Source organism: Elephas maximus, chromosome 11, assembly GCF_024166365.1.
Source record: "Elephas maximus indicus isolate mEleMax1 chromosome 11, mEleMax1 primary haplotype, whole genome shotgun sequence".
NCBI lineage: Eukaryota > Metazoa > Chordata > Mammalia > Proboscidea > Elephantidae > Elephas > Elephas maximus.
The window spans coordinates 92,731,289-92,751,418 of record NC_064829.1 but is presented as its reverse complement, the minus strand read 5'-3'; the positions used below and the strand labels follow the sequence as shown (position 1 = coordinate 92,751,418).

The window sequence follows — 20,130 nt, the reverse complement described above, 5'->3', positions numbered from 1 at the left end:
AAATAGTGATAACTTTACTTCTTCCTTGCCAATCCGGATACCTTTTATTTCTTTGTCTAGCCTGATTGCCCTGGCTAAGACTTCCAACACGATGTTGAATAAGAGCGGTGATAAAGGGCATCCTTGTCTGGTTCCCGTTCTCAAGGGAAATGCTTTCAGGTTCTCTCCATTTAGAGTGATATTGGCTGTTGGCTTTGCATAGATGCCCTTTATTATGTTGAGGAATTTTCCTTCAATTCCTATTTTGGTAAGAGTTTTTATCATAAATGGGTGTTGGACTTTGTCAAATGCCTTTTCTGCATCAATTGATAAGATCATGTGGTTTTTGTCTTTTGTTTTATTTATGTGATGGATTACATTAATGGTTTTTCTGATATTAAACCAGCCTTGCATACCTGGTATAAATCCCACTTGATCAGGGTGAATTATTTTTTTGATGTGTTGTTGGATTCTATTGGCTAGAATTTTGTTGAGGATTTTTGCATCAATGTTCATGAGGGATATAGGTCTATAATTTTCTTTTTTTGTAATGTCTTTACCTGGTTTTGGTATCAGGGAGATGGTGGCTTCATAGAATGAGTTGGGTAGTATTCCGTCATTTTCTATGCTTTGGAATACCTTTAGTAGTAGTGGTGTTAACTCTTCTCTGAAAATTTGGTAGAACTCTGCAGTGAAGCCGTCCGGGCCAGGACTTTTTTTTGTTGGGAGTTTTTTGATTACCGTTTCCATCTCTTTTTTTGTTATGGGTCTATTTAGTTGTTCTGCTTCTGAATGTGTTAGTTTAGGTAGGTAGTGTTTTTCAAGGAATTCATCCATTTCTTCTAGGTTTTCAAATTTGTTAGAGTACAATTTTTCATAATAATCTGAAATGATTCTTTTAATTTCATTTGGTTCTGTTGTGATGTGGTCCTTCTCATTTCTTATTCGGGTTATTTGTTTCCTTTCCTGTATTTCTTTAGTCAGTCTAGCCAATGGTTTATCAATTTTGTTAATTTTTTCAAAGAACCAGCTTTTGGCTTTGTTAATTCTTTCAATTGTTTTTCTGTTCTCTAATTCATTTAGTTCAGCTCTAATTTTTATTATTTGTTTTCTTCTGGTGCCTGATGGATTCTTTTGTTGCTCACTTTCTATTTGTTCAAGTTGTAGGGACAGTTCTCTGATTTTGGCTCTTTCTTCTTTTTGTATGTGTGCATTTATTGATATAAATTGACCTCTGAGCACTGCTTTTGCTGTGTCCCAGAGGTTTTGATAGGAAGTATTTTCATTCTCGTTGCTGTCTATGAATTTCCTTATTCCCTCCTTGATGTCTTCTATAACCCAGTCTTTTTTCAGGAGGGTATTGTTCATTTTCCAAGTATTTGATTTCTTTTCCCTCGTTCTTCTGTTATTGATCTCTAGTTTTATTGCCTTGTGGTCTGAGAAGATGCTTTGTAATATTTCGATGTTCTGGACTCTGCAAAGGTTTGTTTTATGACCTAATATGTGGTCTATTCTAGAGAATGTTCCATGTGCGCTAGAAAAAAAAGTATATTTTGCAGCAGTTGGGTGGAGAGTTCTGTATAAGTCAATGAGGTCAAGTTGGTTGATTGTTGTAATTAGATCTTCCGTGTCTCTGTTGAGCTTCTTACTGGATGTCCTGTCCTTCTCCGAAAGGGGTGTGTTGAAGTCTCCTACTATAATTGTGGAGGTATCTATCTCGCTTTTCAGTTCTGTTAAAATTTGATTTATATATCTTGCAGCCCTGTCATTGGGTGCGTAAATATTTAATATGGTTATGTCTTCCTGATCAATTGTCCCTTTTATCATTATATAGTGTCCTTCTTTATCCTTTGTGGTGGATTTAAGTCTAAAGTCTATTTTGTCAGAAATTAATATTGCTACTCCTCTTCTTTTTTGCTTATTGTTTGCTTGATATACTTTTTTCCATCCTTTGAGTTTTAGTTTGTTTGTGTCTCTAAGTCTAAGGTGTGTCTCTTGTAGGCAGCATATAGATGGATCGTGTTTCTTTATCCAGTCTGTGACTCTCTGTCTCTTTATTGGTGCATTTAGTCCATTTACATTCAGGGTAATTATAGATAAATAAGTTTTTAGTGCTGTCATTTTGATGCCTTTTTATGTGTGTTGTTGACAATTTCATTTTTCCACATACTTTTTTGTGCTGAGGCGTTTTTCTTAGTAAATTGTGAGATCCTCACTTTCATAGTGTTTGACTTTATGTTAGTTGAGTCGTTACGTTTTTCTTGGCTTTTATCTTGAGTTATAGAGTTGTTATACCTTTTTGTGGTTACCTCATTATATACCCCTATTTTTCTAAGTAAAAACCTAACTTGTATTGTTCTATATCGCCTTGTATCACTCTCCATATGGCAGTTCAATGCCTCCTGTATTTAGTCCCTCTTTTTGATTATTGTGATCTTTTACCTATTGACTTCCATGATTCCCTGTTATGTGTATTTTTTTTTAATTAATCTTAATTTGTTTGTTTTTGTGATTTCCCTATTTGAGTTGATATCAGGACGTTCTGTTTTGTGACCTTGTGTTGTGCTGATATCTGATATTATTGGTTCCCTGACCAAACAATATCCTTTAGTATTTCTTGTAGCTTTGGTTTGGTTTTTGCAAATTCTCTAAACTTGTGTTTGTCTGTAAATATCTTAATTTCGCCTTCATATTTCAGAGAGAGTTTTGCTGGATATATGATCCTTGGTTGGCAGTTCTTCTCCTTCAGTGTTCTGTATATGTCGTCCCATTCCCTTCTTGCCTGCATGGTTTCTGCTGAGTAGTCAGAACATATTCTTATTGATTCTCCCTTGAAGGAAACCTTTCTTTTCTCCCTGGCTGCTTTTAAAATTTTCTGTTTATCTTTGGTTTTGGTGAGTTTGATGATAATATGTCTTGGTGTTTTTCTTTTTGGATCAATCTTAAATGGGGTTCGATGAGCATCTTGGATAGATATCCTTTCGTCTTTCATGATGTCAGGGAAGTTTTCTGTCAGAAGTTCTTCAACTATTTTCTCTGTGTTTTCTGTCCCCCCTCCCTGTTCTGGGACTCCAATCACCCGCAGGTTATCCTTCTTGATAGAGTCCCACATAATTCTTAGGGTTTCTTCATTTTTTTTAATTCTTCTATCTGATTTTTTTTCAGCTATGTTGGTGTTGATTCCCTGGTCCTCCAGATGTCCCAGTCTGCATTCTAATTGCTCGAGTCTGCTCCTCTGACTTCCTAGTGTGTTGTCTAATTCTGTAATTTTATTGTTAATCTTTTGGATTTCTACATGTTGTCTCTCTATGGATTCTTGCAACTTATTAATTTTTCCAGTATGTTCTTGAATAATCTTTTTGAGTTCTTCAACAGTTTTATCAGTGTGTTCCTTGGCTTTTTCTGCAGATATCCTAATTTCATTTGTGATATCATTAAGCATTCTGTAAATTAGTTTTTTATATTCTGTATCTGATAATTCCAAAATTGTATCTTCATTTGGGAAAGATTTTGATTCTTTTGTTTGGGGAGTTGGAGAAGCTGTCACGGTCTGCTTCTTTAAGTGGTTTGATATGGATTGTTGTCTCCGAGCCATCACTGGGAAACTAGTTTTTCCAGAAAATCCGCTGCGTGCAGTCCAAATCCCTGTGGGACGGTTCCCCGGCTCGGGTGCTGCTCTTTCTGCTCCAAGATCAGTCACTGCCTCCCGGGGACTTCTCCTAACGGCTGCGTCCCACGCCGCCCGTGGAACCGGCTAGTCCCCCTCCCGGGGTTAGTTCAGGGGGGTGGAGCAGGTCTCTGTGCTTGTGCCGTACCTGACTGGTATGCTGGCTCCAGGCTCTGGAAACAATCGCTGCTTCCCCGTATTAGTTCGTTCTCCGTCTCTAAATCTGTGTTTGTTGTTCAGGGTTCGTAGATTGTTATGTATGTGATCGATTCACTTGTTTTTCCGTGTCTTTGTTGTAAGAGGGATCCGAGGTAGCGTCTGCCTAGTCCGCCATCTTGGCTCCGCCTCAATTTATTTTATTTTTTAGTGATTCTTACTGGCAAAACTATCCTTCATAAAGTTAGTTATGAAGATATCTCTTTTCAGGAAGTGTAGGGTGATTCATTTATTCATGTACTCCTTTAAGATTTAGCCCTCCAATGACTAGAAGATTGAAAAAGGAAGAGGAAGTAGGAGAGAAGACCACAAAGAGGAGTCCATGAGGTTAAAGAAAACCAAGGAAAAAGTAGGTCACAGAAGTCAGGATGCAGTGTTTCCAGTGGGAAGAGTCAACTGTGGGAGGATGCTGAGAGTTGAGAGGTGTGAAGACAGAGAAGCATCCACTGGGTGCTCCATGTTTTCCTCGGGTTGTTTGTCTTTTATGGCAGCATCTGAGGCCATAATAAGAGGGTTTTATCTCTGGGAGAGTTTTCTGGAGATCTTTCATTCCTGCATGTTCCTCCCCTATTCCTAGTTGGGACAGTTGAGGTCCAGAGAGAGACAGTGATGTGCCCAAGTACACACAGTATTGGATTGCATTCTCTGTCACCCCTAAGCCCCATAACCATTACCAGCCTATCCTCTCCTTGGCATTAACTATGAAATCTCTGTGCTCCCATGTCCCATCCCAGGATGGTTATTCCTCTTCCTCTCACAAAAGTCTTCTGCCAGGAAGTCAGCAGCTGGGCTGGAGCTGGGGAAAGCAGAGACGAGTGTGAGGTGGCTGTGAGGGGTCTGAAGGCAGGCATGGGGTCTGATCGTTTAGAGGAAGAAGTACTTCTTCAGTCCTCTGTCCTTGGGTTCTGGATCTGCAGCTCTGCTGGAAGTTGGAAGTCAAGCTCTCTTAGGATAAGTTTAAGATTTACAGAGTCTAAGCCCTGTAAGTGTTATAACCTTTCACCCTCCATTTCGTTATAAAAGGAAAGTAAACCTTGAAAAACACTTACGTGTGTATTTCAAATATTTCCTAAAATTGGAAAAATTGAAAAAGCTGGACGAACACCTTTAGTATGTGCAGTGCAATGAATTGCTGTTATATGGTCCTTCTAGTCATGGTCTGGTAACTCTCACAAAATGATTGTGTGGGACTCTGTAAATAAGGTGCTTGTGGCCCACCAAGGAGATGGAACAGTCTGCTAACTCAAATAAGATGCACACAACAACAGCCTTTGACACTGCAAGTCAGATCTGGGCACTCAACAGTTTGAAGGTCAGGAGAGGAGACAGTGGCAAGAAGACCAAAAGAGGGTGGGACGTCACAGCAGCCATGAGATCCTGCGCTTCAAGAGGGGAGAAGTCAGCTGCCTGCTGTTGCTGAGAGTTGGATGCTGTGAGGGTGCACAAGTGTCCACTGGATTGAGTTTACAGACGAGAAAGTTGTGGGAGCATGATCACGACCAGAGAGTACTTACACAACTTGACTGTCCAGCTCCATTTCTTCCTCAGGCTGTTTTTCTTTCATGGCAGCATCTGGTGGGGACAGAACAAGGGGAGCCTGTTTCTTGGCAAGATTCCCTCATATCTCACACCACCTCTCCCCTTCCTAGGTGGGGAGGTCGAGTCCCAGAGAGGGTGTCAGTGACGTGGCCGGATCCACACAGTATCAGCTTTATGCTCTCTTACTCCCAGGCCCAGGACCATTTCAAATCATCCTCCCTACTCCCATTGCCCACCGACATTTTGGGGCCCTCCATCTCTCATCCCCAGGGTGACCTTTCCTATCCTCCTCACACAAGGTCTCCTCCTGGTCCTCAGTGGCTGGTCTGGAGCTGAGAAAGGAGAGAGGAGTGTTGAGTGGTGGACAGGGAGCTGTGGGACGAGTTGGAGCCCAGGGTCTTTGGGGATGGTCTTACCTCTTCCACAGGCTTCTCTCCTTGGGCTCTGGCACTAAGGTCCCTGCAGGAAGTTGGAAATCAGTCTGCAACCCACCCCAGAGCCCTCCCCTAGGGCTGCTTTCAGATCCTCAGAGGATGTATCAGCTGGAAAGATGGCAACCCTGCTCCCTTCTTCATAAAGAAAAAGAGAAAGCAGTTCTAAACACTAAAGGACAAAACTTGTATTTGTGTCTCAAATACGAAGTTTGAAAAGCCTTAAGGATGCAGGAAACATTTACACGTATGCTCACTTTTTTTTTCTTTATAATTTTATTTTTAGTGAAAATATTCACTGCAAAACCCGTTCCCATTCCAGTTTCTAAACATAATGATCAGTTGCATTGGTTACACGCTTGGCATTGCATCCATACTCTCGTTATTTCTGTTCTAGTTGTTTTGCTTTCATTTACTTAATCTGCCTGCCTCCCAACCTTCTCATCTATGCTTTAAAATAGTTGCTGACATTTTGGTTTTGTACAGATATTTTTTTTTTTTTAAGTAATGCAATACTCAAATGACAATCTTTACTCTTTGGGCTGAACTGTTATAGTTTAAAGGCAACTTCAGTAGTTTCATTCAAGGTTTGAAGAGCAACGCAGAGCCATAGTCTCCAGGACTCCTCCAGCCTCAATAGATCCAGTAAGTCTGGGTTCTTTAAGAATTTGAAGTTGTGTTCCACATTATTCTCCCTTTTCGTAGAATTCTGGCATTATGTTCCTGAGGGTATGCTCACTTTTGATCTCTTCATTCTAGATTTTCAGATTGTGAAATGTTGAAAGAGTCTTTCTAAGCTGACCTTCTGTCGTCTCTTTGGGCTTCTTGGCTGTTGCCCTCAGCGCACTCTTCGTCTGCCCGCAGGGAACCCACCACCTCATGTGGCCACTTCCTTGCATTCCCTACTCACGTCACTTACTGCGTTTTCCATGGTGTTGGTGTCAAATGAAAAGGAAGAGGAGCAGCAAGAGGAGGAGAAGACTTATATGGGCCACCAAATCTCCAGGCAGAACTTTCAGGTACTCTGGTAGACCTTGGGCATGAGTGATGTCATAAGAAAGTCAGCGATGGCCTTTTATCAGGCACCTTCTGCAGGGCAGCACATGCTGGGACCTTTGCATTCATCATCTCTGACTCTCACAACAGCCATGCAACTTGGAATTGCCACCCCCCCCCACCCCACCCATTTTAAAGAAGAGGAATCTGAGGCTCAGAGAGGTCAATCATGTTCCTCAAGTCACCTAGCCAGGAAGTGGCAGGGTTGCCATTGGGAGTCTCTGAATCCCCTTGTGTTTCTTTTTCATGCTGCCCCTCCACCTTCCTCCCTCCACAGGTTAAATACCAGAGGAGAGACCTGTCCACTAAACCCCAGTCGTCACACATCCCCTAGCCCAGCTTGGCTCCGTCCCCCACTCTGCAAGGCACAGACACCCCCATGCGGGGCCTGTCTGCACATGGGGCCTGTGTATCTGAAAGGAGGGTGGAGGTGGAGTGTGGGGAGTCTACCCTGTATGAGCATGGTGTTGGGCCAGGCCCAGGACTTTCACTGTTGTGATTCCCCTGTGTCTCATGGCAGCCCTGGGAGATGGTGGGAGGCCTGTTCTACAGATAGTGAAACTGAGACTCAGAGAGGGAACATGACTTGCTGGAGGCCCCACAGCTGGGAGGTGGCAGAGCTGGGATTTGAACCCCGGGGAGGGGGGTAGCAGGGGAGAGTACAACCTTCAAGCCCTGTTCTTTCCCTACCACCATGGCTGCTTCTCAGAAGAAGGAGTTCCTCTCAATTTGTGGAAAAACACAGATGCCCTTGTCATTGCCCTGCCCCTCCACCATATGGTATCACAGCTGGGCTGCTTCCCCTTTGAGAGTGTCAACAGGGATCCCAGAGAGAAGAAAGACCCTTTTCTAGGGTCACCATTTCAAGAAGTGGAGAGCCAACACAGAACTCAGCTCCTCTCACCCTCTTACCCCATCTCCCAAATGAGAGACTGTCACTTACCCCTTGGTGGGTCTGATTCCCTGGGTGTGTGGCACTGATCCTCAGAGCCTTCTGGGGAGGAGGACAAGATGAGGTCCTTGAGCTCATTGCTCCTTCTCCAGGCTAGACCCCATACCTCCCTCTGTCATGAACGCCCTACTCCTCATCAGGCCCCAGCCCTACAACCTCTGGGAACCTGGGTCACCACCCTTTTCTCTGCCCATCTCCCAACCCCCCGGACACAAACTATACTGGAGAGATGAAGGAGAAGTTCCATCAGCTGAGAGGGTGAATCTGTGGACCCCTGGGGAAAGAGGCTTCTGTTACTCACAAGCTCTTGATTTGGTCTCTGGGTGAGAGGCTGCAAGGATTAGAGATTCAGGGAGAATGAGAGTAGGGGTACCTCTGGCCTTTCCTCTTGGTCAGATTTGATCCTCTCCAGCCTCCCTCCACCTACCAGGAATGTATCTGAGCCTCAGAGGTGAGGACTGAGGCTGAGGCACAGGCAGGAGTACCCTGTCTTTTTCCACCCCTCTGAGGGGTAGACCCCCTCTGAGTGACCCTCCTTCAGAGGCCCTTCCCTCCCACCTCAGCCTAGGGACAGGGCCCTGAACTGACCATCAGAACACAAAGGGGACAGGGTCAGGGGTTCTCCACCTGAGACCACCAGCTTCAGGAGGTCACTGGGTTGTGACAACAGGTAGGGGGAGGTGCTGTTTGAGCTGTAGCACCTGTAGGTCCCCCCATGGGCTGAGGTCACAGGGCTCATGATAAAGTTGGCCTTAAAGGACACAGCTTTGTTCTGCCAATGAACATGCTGGGGAGGGGCAATGAAGCCTTCCTCGAACAAAAGGAATGTATCAAATAAGAGGTCTGAGTGACACTGCAGGGTCATGCTGTCTCCTGAGGTCACTGAGGGGCCCAGATGGGCTGAGAGGGAGGGTTTTTCATATGTTCCTATGAGAGAAGGAGGCCATAGTGTACAGGGAGCCATCCAGTCCCCATCTCCCTTGAGCTGACCACCATCTCCTCTCCAGGGACTCTCCCTCTGTGACCCCTCTTTCTGTTTCTCTGTGATGGTCTCTCTCATCCTTATGTCTCTCACTCTCCCATTCTTGCTCCTCCTCACTGGATCAAAGCCACCATCTCAGCTTTACTCCGGGGCCCTGTCTCCCTTGACACCACCTCCACCAGTGGAGACCTCAGAAGACCGTCTGGACATCGTGCTGGGCAAGGATCCATACCTGCCATTAGGGCTTACAGGGATCACTGGGGGCCAACCACCCAGGGAAGAGTTTGCATGTACCATAGCACCTGTACCGTTCCTTGTGGGTGTGGTTCACATGGCACAGGGTGAAGATGGGACTGTGCTGCCTGTCAGGGCACTGGGGAAGGGAGTAAGAGCTACTTATCCTTGGTCAGAGGGAACGTGTCACAGCAGGCCTCAGGGCCACACTGCAGGGTCAGGCTGCTCCAGAGAGCACCAGTGAGCCTGGCTGGGCAGAGAGGGAGGGCTTTCTGTGCACCCCTGGAGAAGAGGAGACAGTGACATGGAAGAAAATGCACCTCCCCACTGTCCACGAGGCTGCAATGAGTGCACACTTGTCTCCTTCATACTCCCCCCTGTGATTCTCCCCCAGGAGGCCACTGTCAACAATCACCCCATGATCCTGGGCTCCCCTAGGAACATGGCCTATATTTGTCATTTTGGATCCCCTGGAAAGAGATGGGATTGGGTGGGGGCTCCCTCACCTGTGACCTTGAGATCCACAGGGTCACTGGGGTGTGACCACATGTGAGGGGAGGAGTGGGAAGAACCATAGCATCTATAGGTGCCTCCATGGGAGGTGTTCACAGAGCCCACAGGAAAGGTGGCCTGGTGCCTCCCAGCAGAGAACTGAGATTTCCTGTGTTGGGTAGGGTAGGCTTTTCCCTCCTTTAGCAGATGGAAAGTGTCCATTCTGTCCTTTGAGCTACAGGAGAGGGACACACACTCTCCTGAAATAACTGGAGGGCTTGGATGGGCTGAGAGGAAGGGTTTGCTGTAAGCTCCTGAGAGAGACAGAGGGAGCTGAGTTAAAGGGGAAGGGGGGTACAACTACCCCACATTACTCTACAGCCTACAGGTGTAGTCTGTGAGATTCCTTTTTCCCTGAGACCACATTCCCTTCTGACACTGCAGGGTCAGGCTGTCTCCAGAGAGCACCAGTAAACCTGGCTGGGCTGAGAGGGAGGGCCTCTTGTACACTCCTGGGGTTGAGGAGACAGTGGAATGGAAGGGGATGTACATGCCCAAGCTGTCCATGGGGGGTGCAGTGAGTCCATGCTGGTCTTCTCCCCAGGCCCCTTTCTGTGGTTCTGGACCCGGGAGGACAGTGTCACTGGTCGCCCATCACCACCAGGGCTCCCCTGGGTTCACAGCTTAGATCAGGCATTTTGGGAGATCTGGGAAAGAGAAGGGGCAGTGGGACTTGCTCACCTGTGACGTTGAGATCCACAGGGTCACTGGGGTGTGACCAAACGTGAGGGGAGTGTCAAGAAGAACCACAGCATCTGTAGATACGTCCATGGGAGGTGCTCACAGGGCCCACAGGAAAGGTGGCCTGGTGCCTCCCAGCAGAGAACTCAGATTTCCTCTGCTGGGAGGGGTAGGCTTCTCTGTTCTCGAGCAGATGGAAAGTGTCCATTCTGTCCCTTGAGCTACAGGAGAGGGACACATCCCCTCCTGAAACCACCAGATGGCTTGGATGGGCTGAGAGGGAGGGTTTGCTGTAGGCTCCTGAGAGAGAAGGAGGGAGCTGAGGTAAAGGGGGATACAGTCACCCCACATTACCTCTGTGAGGTTCCCTTTCCCCTGAGGCCACATTGCTTTCCCTTCTGCCTATGAGGAGGAGCTCACAATGAAGGGGGATGTCCTGATTCCTCCCTCTTACCTGTCACGACAAGGAGCAGGGGATCACTGCACTCTGACCAGCCACTCGAGCTGTGATATGCACACTGGAACTGCCCTGCAAGGTATATGTCCATGGATTTGGTGGAGAAACTGGCCCTATCCACAGAGTTCCATGATGGCCACGTATCCCAGTATTGAGAGTCTCGCTCTTTATACAGACAGTAGGCATCAGCCTGCAGAGACGCCTGACACCAGATGGTCACAGAGCTCCCCATGGTGGTGATGGGGCCTGGATTAGCCCAGATGGAGGGTTTGTGGAGGGTCCCTGGAAAGGAATGAGATCTGGAGGTCTAAGGGGCTCCTTTTCCCTCAGCTCCCACAGCTTTCAGTTCGACGCTTCTCCCACCCTGGTCACCAGCAGCTCAGATCCTCTGTGCTTCCCCTTGAGCTGCCCAGGGACATTCACTGTGCTGCCCAGAGGTTGGAGCTGGGAGGCCTGGGGAGGACTCACCTGTCTGTACCTGGTTCCGCAGGCCCTGGCCCAGTCCTGTGAAAGAGTTCCCTGTGAGAAGCTCATGCTGACACCTACACACAGAAGCATCCTGTGTGGTCTGGGCCCCTGAGCACTGGGATATGGCTGAGAACATTCCTCCCCTCAAAGTCTCAGCTTCCTCTTGAGCCTCCTGAATCCCTGGGGTCTCCCAGGGACCAGGACCTGTGTGTGAGGAGGGGGTCCTCATCCCTTGCCCTTTTCCCCCAAGCTTACCAAGACATAGAAAGGCGGTGAGGGTCAGGGCTGTGGCACTGCCTTGCATGGTTTCCAGCACTCCAGACGAATTATAATGACCACAGAGCCTGGCAGTACAGACATGCACAGGGTGTGACAAGTCCTAAGCCCTGTGTTATGTGTCACACAGTTTCCTCATCAGTGGCCTCACAGGAAGGGGAACAGCCCTCAGCCCCTCTCTGTGGCCTGGCTCTGCTTTCCCCAGATATTGGGGCTGAGGACATAGCAGACTCCCTGGAAACCTTTCAGACCAAATCTGAGTTCCAATCCTGAGTCTGCCTTTTACAGAGGTTGGATGAACTGGAGCAAGTCACTTTCCTTTTTGGAGACCCCATAAATGCAAATTTTCTTCCTTCTTTCCATCAGCCAGGCAATCAGCAAGTATTTACTGAGCATTTACCACGTCCCATCAGGGAGGCAGGTACTAGAGATTTGTTGATGAAGCACACGGATTCCTTCCTGGATTCACGGAGCTCAGGTGAACACAAGACAGACCTTGAAATAAGAAGGAGCAACATAAGGACAATGAGACTAACAGGTGGACATCAAGTACCTGCATCATGGGAGTGAGGAAGACGTGGAGGAGGAGAGGCGACGCCATTAGGGTGAGCACCGAGAGAGGTGAGGGGAGGACACCCTCCATGAGAAAGAGCTTGGGCTGTTATAGGAACTGAGAGCAACTGGGGACACGGGTCCCTGATCACACAGGGTTTTTGGCACTATGCAAGTATTTTGGGTTTTATCTTTAAGGCATCAGAAAGTTTTAAGCAAGGGACAATATGGGCAGATTTTGTTTCAGGAAGACCCCCACTATGCAGAGAATGGCATGTAGGAGGGTTCTATTAATAATAAAGAATAATAAAACTCCGACATTAATTTAAGCCCTGAGTGACGTACCAGTCAGTATTCTACAGGATTATGTGGATGTCTTATGTAACCCTTATACACAGGTTTAACACTCAGGTAATTTACAGTTGAATGTAGTGAGATAGGAACTCTTCTTGGTCTTTACCTCATTTTGGGAGGTTGGAAGTAAGTTTGCTATGTTCAAAGCCACTGAAGGAGCAGCGAGTGAAAAGGCACAAAAATGTTTAATAGTTCAGTGTGTGTGTGTGTGTGATGTATACGTATGTACATTTAATTGTGATGACTTTGGTTGGGGAGGGGGCCCTGGTGACACAGCGTTCAGTGTTTGGCTGGTAACCAAAAGGTCAGCAGTTTGAATCCACTAGCTGCTCACTGGAAACCCTATGGGACAGTTCTACCCTGTCTTTTAGGGTCGTCATGAGTCACATTCCACCCAGGGAAGTGGGGTTTTTGATTGGGGGTAGGGAGCTGTGTTTGCTGGAGACGGAGAGTTTTATCTCAGGCCTGATTATCAACAGCTTTAAAAGTCAGGTGGAGGTACTTGGATCTTATTTTGAGGAAGATGGAAACTTGTGGAACAGTGAACTAGGGAGGAGAAGAGCCAGGTAGGGTTGTTAGAAGAGCTCTCTGCATGTGCAGTGAGAAGAGTGTACTGGAGTAGGGAGTAGGGGGATTGAGGGTGGGAGCAGGAAAGAGGCTTTGTGGTGGTACAGGCAAGATGTCTTCATCTTCAACTGAGCATGGAACGTTGTGAAGGATTCGGGGACATGGCTAAGACGGTTCACAGGCAGAGCTATTTAGATTTGATGATTGAATGTGAGGTGGAAGACAGTAAAAAATTGAGGGCTATCCCAGTCTCTTCCTTAATTGACCGTAGAAGGCAGTAAGACCATCACCGAGTGGATGACCCCAGGTAAAGGAGAAGGTACGGGGAGGTGTTTATAAGATTGTTCATTATCTCCCAAAAGAAAGTACAACTGTTCTTCCTGGCCTGGGGTTGCAAATTTTCTTTCACCCTAACACTTCTACTCACTGACTTCCCTATTTCTATATGTAACAGCCTCTTTTTCTAAGTCACCCTCCTTCAAAATCTCTTAAGTATTTCTGCCTCATCAACACCTCTTCCTTCCAGGGAAGAACTGTCTGCCTTAAAGTGTGGGTTGTTTCTTCAGGAACTGTGTAAGAGCACTGGTTGGAGGCAAACTCAGAGATAGTAATTGAAGATGTGGCTGTCACATTTATTGTCAATCTTGATCAGACGACTTCCCTTTCTTGAGTCTCATTTTCCTCCTTAGAGTAAGGTGATAATGACTTCTCCTCTCAGGGTTGTTGTGATGATCCAGTAGGGCTTGAGACATGGAAGGAGTGCAATCTGGACTGGTCTCACGGGTCAGATGAAGTCAAGAGGACGCTGAGATGATTATGGTATCAGATTTCACATCAAGGGACTTATTAAAGTCTGACCACACTGCCCACTTCTGCTCCAAACACAAGGGGTGGTGGATAAATGTTTTTAAATTATGTTCCCACAGACAGGACAAATGAGAGAGATGAGTGTACCAGAAGCAGAGTGAATCGTATAAAGTAAGCAGGTGCCAGTGCTGGGTAGTCTTGTGGTGTGGTAGCACAGAACAGGTCACAGGGCCTGGTTGACTATGTCTGTGTGGAGACAGGAAATGAAGCTCCAGAGATGATACTGCACTCCTGGTTTGAAGCTGGAATCTATGAACCTACAGTCTGTTTATGAATAAGGATTGCAGTTTCTCTGCTCACTATTCTAGGGTTGTGGCCAGAATTCAGCTCCCTTCCCTAGTGGATGGGTGAAAAATAGTCACCTGAGTATGTGCAGATGTCAGTGTCTATTCCACATATGGTATGGGGACAGTTTTGAATAACGTGTGCAGAACCCTGTGTAGAACTTTGAGTCTAGAACACTTAAAAACCATGAGTCAGAAGCAACTTCAGCAGAGTCACCTATTTGGGGCTTCACAGTCCAGGAGAATATGGATTATAACTTGTGTGAATGATTAGCACAATGGCAAAATGACAAAGTATATGAGCTCAAACTGTATCATGAAGAATACACTGATCAGCTCAATAATTGTGGAATTTCTCAAACAAGGCAATAGAGAGAAGAGAGAAAATTGGAAGAGACTTAAAAATAAGCAGTCTTTAAATCAAACAATTAAAGAAGGGAGTAGCATCTCTGATAGAAGGAAAGATGTTCAGAGAAAAAGTAGGTGTTAGGGAAGTTGTATAGGAAAAATTCAGTCATTGAACAAAAAAACTCCAAAGTTTAATTCTATAATAGGAGATAGGTGATGAAAAATGTAGTAATTGGGAAATAATACTCAGGAAATATCTCAAAATATAGTAAAGACAAGTAGAAAAGTAGAACCTAAAATTCATAAAATGTGAGACAAGAAGAATATTTAGGTCCCAAAATGTATCTTTTATAAGTTTTAAGAGGAGAGGAATGAGAGAATGACAAACTGGCAGTAATCACATATATCAGCAGAGGGTTTTCTAGTAATAAAAGAAGACAAGCGGCAAAGCATAGACTTTGAAAACTGAGCTGATACTGAGACTACATCACCCAAAGGTAAGTAGGAATTTGGAGTCAAAATGTAACCAGGTGCATAACCTGCTAAAACAAAGAAAAAACACTAATCAATCAATAAGAATAATTCCACTTTCTTCAGGTGGCTTTAACACCCAATGTCTCATAAAGGTAAAATTGTACAGAATACAGTAAAAAATTACTCAACTTGCATAGAACCAAGAAAAAACTCAACAGTAATCAAAGGAAAAAATGAACGTTGAGTTGACCGAGATTTTAAAGCAGATTTTGTAACCAGCACCATGAAGCAAAGGAAAACACTCTTGAAATGTATGAAAAGACAGAAGTTCTCAGCATAAAACTGTCCATTTCATGTTCTGATTATTAATATGTCTGCAGCTGTTTTGTCTCATTTTGAGTCACCCTACATCAGCAGATGAAGTTCCTGAAAGCTTTACTTCACCCACGTCATTAAGGTCAACACTACTTTGAGGAGGCAGCTGTTTTGAGTGCCTTCAGTTCTGAGGGGCTTATCTTCTGGCACTGTATCAGACAATGTTCTGTTGCTATGCATAAGGTTTTCACTGGCTGATTTTTTCAGAGGTAGACCACCAGGTCCTTCTCCCTAGTCTGTTTTAATCTGGAAGCTCTGCTGAAACCTGTCCACCAAAGGTGACCCTGTTGATATTTGAAACACTGGGGACATAACTTCCAGCCTCACAGCAACACACAAGCCACTTCAGTAGGACAAGATGCCTTGGAAATTCTATGGGACAGTTCTACTCTTTCCTATAGGGCTGCTATGAGTTGGAATTTACTTGATGGCAATGTTTTAATGCATATTAGGTATATTTATTATTGTTCTGGATCAAATTAATACATCATCAGAAGAAACTGTAGTAATTCTGTTTCTGCTTTCTTTTTGCCCTATGTTTAGAAATTTTCGACTCTATAACACTCATTGTCCTTGGAAAAATATTTGTGAGGCTTCGTTAAAGCCTAAGCTGAAAGAGGGTTTCTCTAGTGGGGATTTTTTTCTAGCTTCCAGCAGGTGCCATGAGACACCTAAAATAAGGCTCACTTCAAATTCAATAATCTGCTTTGGGGTATTTTTTCTAGTCAGATACACATAATTTGGGCTGCATATTTGCCAGTAAGTGCCAGCTGTGTTATGTCTTTTCAGGGCTGTTTCCTTTGTTCTTTGAGAGCGAGGGTTGTACTCTTAGTTTTAGTCACATTTAGCCTGAGGGGATCTTGAGGACACCTGTATATCTGATTGTCTACCCAGGGAGTGTGCAGCACTGTCCGGACACCATTTCAGGGAATAGATATCCATTAAAGCCCCTCGTCATTGTTGGGCTTTGTCTCTTGTCCTCAGTGTCCAGAGAGATGAAAAGACTTAGTGATGGTGTGTCCTTACAGCACAGGCGCATCATCTCCACAGCATTAGTTTGTGCAATAACATTTGCCTTTTTAACTGATACAGAAACTGTTTCTTCGAAAGAAAAGGCGATCTGTCTGTATTATATTAGCCACCATGTGCTAATCTTTGATAGGTGTGGGTGGTTCATACTCCCAGTTTAATGCTTTTTTTCCACCCACATCTACCACCTGAGGTTTCAGGTGCTATGAGATGGCAGAGCTATGGAAGGTAATGGTGGATTTCAGCAATAAAGAGTCTCAGAGTAGAGAATTTGAGGATTCTCTACGGAAAAAACTTTAAGATCTCCGCTGGGCCAACCAGGTGTAAACCCTCCTGGACGTAAGTGCCCTTTCCTGAAGGCAAGGTGTTCAGCTGAATGAACTAATGCCCTTGTTCCCCAATAGGTCCCACATTGTGTTCAATCTGAATTCCGTCTCAGTCCAAGGACAGCCTCTCTGTCATGTGTCTTTTGCACCCTCTTGTGGCCACAGCGGAGATGGCTCCATGCTGGAATCAAACTTCCTTTCCCATCTACATTCAGTCTTTTGCCATGCTAGCTGTAGGTTTTCCTAAGTCACTTTTATCGTTTTGTGGAATATCTTTCAATTTCTAGTTTGCTGAGGTTTTTTTTTTCACTTTGAATTATGAACGGATATTGAATTTTCTCTAATGCTTTGCTGCACCTTCTGATCTGATCTCGTGTGTTTTCTTCTTTAGACAGTTAATATGGTATCTTATATTTTAACCTAGAAGCATCCTCATATTCCTGGATATGCCCTACTTGGACATGGTGTAGCATCTTTTTTATTTTATTGTTGGAAGTTGATTTGCTAATATTTAGCTGGAGATTTTTGCATCAGTGTTTATGAGGCTATTTTTCTGAAGTTACGATTATTATTTTTTGTACTGCCTTTGCTGTTTAGGCGTCAGAGTATTTTTGGCCTCAAAATATGAGTTGGGAAGTAGTCTGTCACCTATTTTCTGGGTGAGATTATATAGAATTGGTAGTACAACTTAAAACATTTTAGTAAAATTTAGGTGAAATTTTTGGAACTTAAACGTAGCCATTGAAAAAAGTGAACAATTAAGTGACATTTAATACATTCACAATGTTGCACAGCCATCACTCTGTGTAATTCTAAGACATTTGCATCACCCAAAAAGGGTACTTTATACCCATTCAGTAGTTGCTCTTCATTTGCCCCTCTCCCTGCTCCTTATAATTGCCAATCTGTGTTCTGCGTCTATGGATTTACCTAGTCTGAGTATTTCATATGAATGAAGTTGTATAATACGTGACCATTTTAATTCGAGATAGTAAAAGGAAGAAGAGCCCTGGTGGCATAGTGGTTAAGAGCTCATCTGCTTACCATAAGGTTGGTGGTTTGAATCCACCAGCTGCTTCTTGGAGCTGTATGGGGCTGCTCTACTCTGTCCTATAGGGTTGCCGTGAGTTGGAATTGACTTGACAGCAACTTTTCTGTTTCTTTTTTTTTTTTAAGAAGAAACAACAGGTCATGGAATAAAAAGAAGATTAACACCCTCAAAGGAGGGAGTAGTGAGATCTGATATTCAATTGTATAATTACCACCTCCCATATGGGAGGTCTGGGTTCAATTTCTGGTCGATGCACCTCACTCCACCTGTCAGTGGTGTTTTGTGTGTTTCTATGATGCTGAACAGGTTTCAGCAGCATTTCCAGACTGTGACAGAACAGAGTTGGCTACCTACTTCTGAAAATCAACCAGCAAATACTCTGTGGATCACAACAGTCTGATCTACAAATTATCATGGGGATGCCATAAGACCAGGCATTGTTCGTTTGGTTGTGCATGGGGTCACCATGAGTTGGGACTGACTTGATGACAGCTAACAACAACAACAATAGTAAACCTAATATTATAGAGAGATGAGAGATAAACAGTTTATCTCTCATTTCTTTAGTAATAATATTTTTTTTAAATTGTGGTTATACATGGAAACCCTGGTGGCGTAGTGGTTAAGAGCTACGGCTGCTAACCAAAAGGTCTGTGGTTCGGATTCAGCAGGCGATTCTTAGAAACCCTGTGGGGCAGTTCTGCTTTGTCCTATAGGGTCGCTGTGAGTCCGAACTGACTTGATGGCAATGGGTTTTTTTTAGTGTGTGTATATAAAACAAACACTTGCCATTCCAACCTTTTTTATGTGTACAACTCAGAGACATTAATTACTTTCACCATGCTGTGTAGTTACCAACAGTAAGAAAATAATCTTTTAATATCAGAGTTTTTCTAAAATATTTATTTCATATATGGAACTTTTACATTAATAGACATACAAATTTTAGAAGATTTAATCAGACAGAGGAAAGCAAAATTTTAGTCATTTTTTAAAAGTTCAACTCTTTAAGTTTTCTCTATGTTGATAAGTGCACGCCTACAGTAAGCAAAAATTGAAGTTTAGGTTATTTTTCACTCTTGGATTCCACGAATACAGAAAATAGATTAAAAAGAGCACCACACGAAAAACAGTGAGACGAAAGATGAAAAGTTAAAAAAAAATAAAAACAACAGCAGAGAAGAGGAAGAATAGGAGGAGGAGGAGGAGAAGGAGGAAGAGGAGAAGGAAGCAAAGGAGAAGCAGAAGAGGAGGAGAAATAAGGAGAAGAGGAAGAAGAAGAAGGAGCAGAGGAGGATGAGGAGAGAAGGAGCTGAGGCAGAGGAGGAACAGGAGGAAGAAGAAAGGAAGAAAATGGGAAGAGAAGGAGGAGAAAAAACTCACCTGAGGAGAAGTATTGCATGTAATGAGGAGAAGCGAAGGGGATAAATAGTCTGGAACATTAAAGAAACAAAGAAAAAAACCAAACCCGTTGCCCTAGAATTCAGGGATCTTTAATATGAGCTATTCACTCCTCACAAAATTGAGAATCCTGTGCTAAGTCCACACACATCACCTGGGGTTAGAGTCCCCACTTACTCAGGAGATTTGAACATTTAGCCAGTGTGAGGCTATGGGATCCCCATTTTTTGTGGGCATCAGGAAACATTCACTGTACTGACTGTTATCTGGAGAGGATACCTGCTCAGCTCTTTAGTTACAATGGCTTCTTAACTCTGGGGAATGGGCTGCGACGAGCTCTTTGCTTCAGTCTAATCATTTGGAGTGACAGTGACAGACAGTGGAGTCTTGAATATTAACAAAAGGCAATGATTAAGGTTTTGTGAGTGTCTCTTTTAATTCTTCCTCACAAACATTCTGCTGATCTTTACCTAAGCACTTATACACACATACACCCTCATGGAACCAATAGTCTATAAATTTTCTTTTTTTTGTAATGTCTTTACCTGGTTTTGGTATCAGGGAGATGGTGGCTTCATAGAATGAGTTGGGTAGTATTCCGTCATTTTCTATGCTTTGAAATACCTTTAGTAGTAGTGGTGTTAACTCTTCTCTGAAAGTTTGGTAGAACTCTGCAGTGAAGCCGTCCGGGCTAGGGCTTTTTTTTGTTGGGAGTTTTTTGATTACCGTTTCAATCTCTTTTTTTGTTATGGGTCTATTTAGTTGTTCTACTTCTGAATGTGTTAGTTTAGGTAGGTAGTGTTTTTCCAGGAATTCATCCATTTCTTCTAGGTTTTCAAATTTGTTAGAGTACAATTTTTCGTAGTAATCTGAAATGATTCTTTTAATTTTATTTGGTTCTGTTGTGATGTGGTCCTTCTCGTTTCTTATTCGGGTTATTTGTTTCCTTTCCTGTATTTCTTTAGTCAGTCTAGCCAATGGTTTATCAATTTTGTTAATTTTTTCAAAGAAC

General features: G+C 44.1%; 1 protein-coding gene and 1 long non-coding RNA gene across 9 annotated transcripts in view; both read right to left on the bottom strand.

Annotated features, from left to right (window-relative positions):
* LOC126085029 (leukocyte immunoglobulin-like receptor subfamily B member 3) overlaps window positions 1–11,588 on the bottom strand; it is a 123,777-nt gene extending 112,189 nt beyond the window's left edge. For 2 of the 6 annotated variants that reach the window (XM_049899944.1, XM_049899941.1), the window contains exons 1-2: window positions 11,470–11,588; window positions 11,215–11,250 (exon numbers count right to left, since the gene is read on the bottom strand). In XM_049899944.1, the coding sequence (XP_049755901.1) occupies window positions 11,215–11,250; window positions 11,470–11,518 (85 nt within the window). In that variant the 5' untranslated portion in view covers window positions 11,519–11,588. Of the gene's footprint in view, window positions 1–11,214; window positions 11,289–11,469 lie in introns of all 6 variants that reach the window. The other 4 variants (XM_049899948.1, XM_049899945.1, XM_049899943.1 and 1 more) reach the window with 2 other exon arrangements.
* Window positions 4,618–10,323, bottom strand: LOC126085037 (uncharacterized). 3 transcript variants are annotated; one of them, XR_007519162.1, is made up of 4 exons: window positions 10,290–10,323; window positions 7,832–7,882; window positions 5,377–5,860; window positions 4,618–4,658 (listed from the first exon to the last, which is right to left on the bottom strand). It is a non-coding gene; the product is annotated as an uncharacterized LOC126085037 (long non-coding RNA). The 3 variants fall into 3 exon arrangements; XR_007519161.1 differs by lacking the exon at window positions 10,290–10,323 and adding an exon at window positions 8,142–8,245; XR_007519160.1 differs by lacking the exon at window positions 10,290–10,323 and having other exon boundaries at window positions 7,832–8,043.
* Window positions 11,589–20,130: the final 8,542 nt, after the last annotated feature.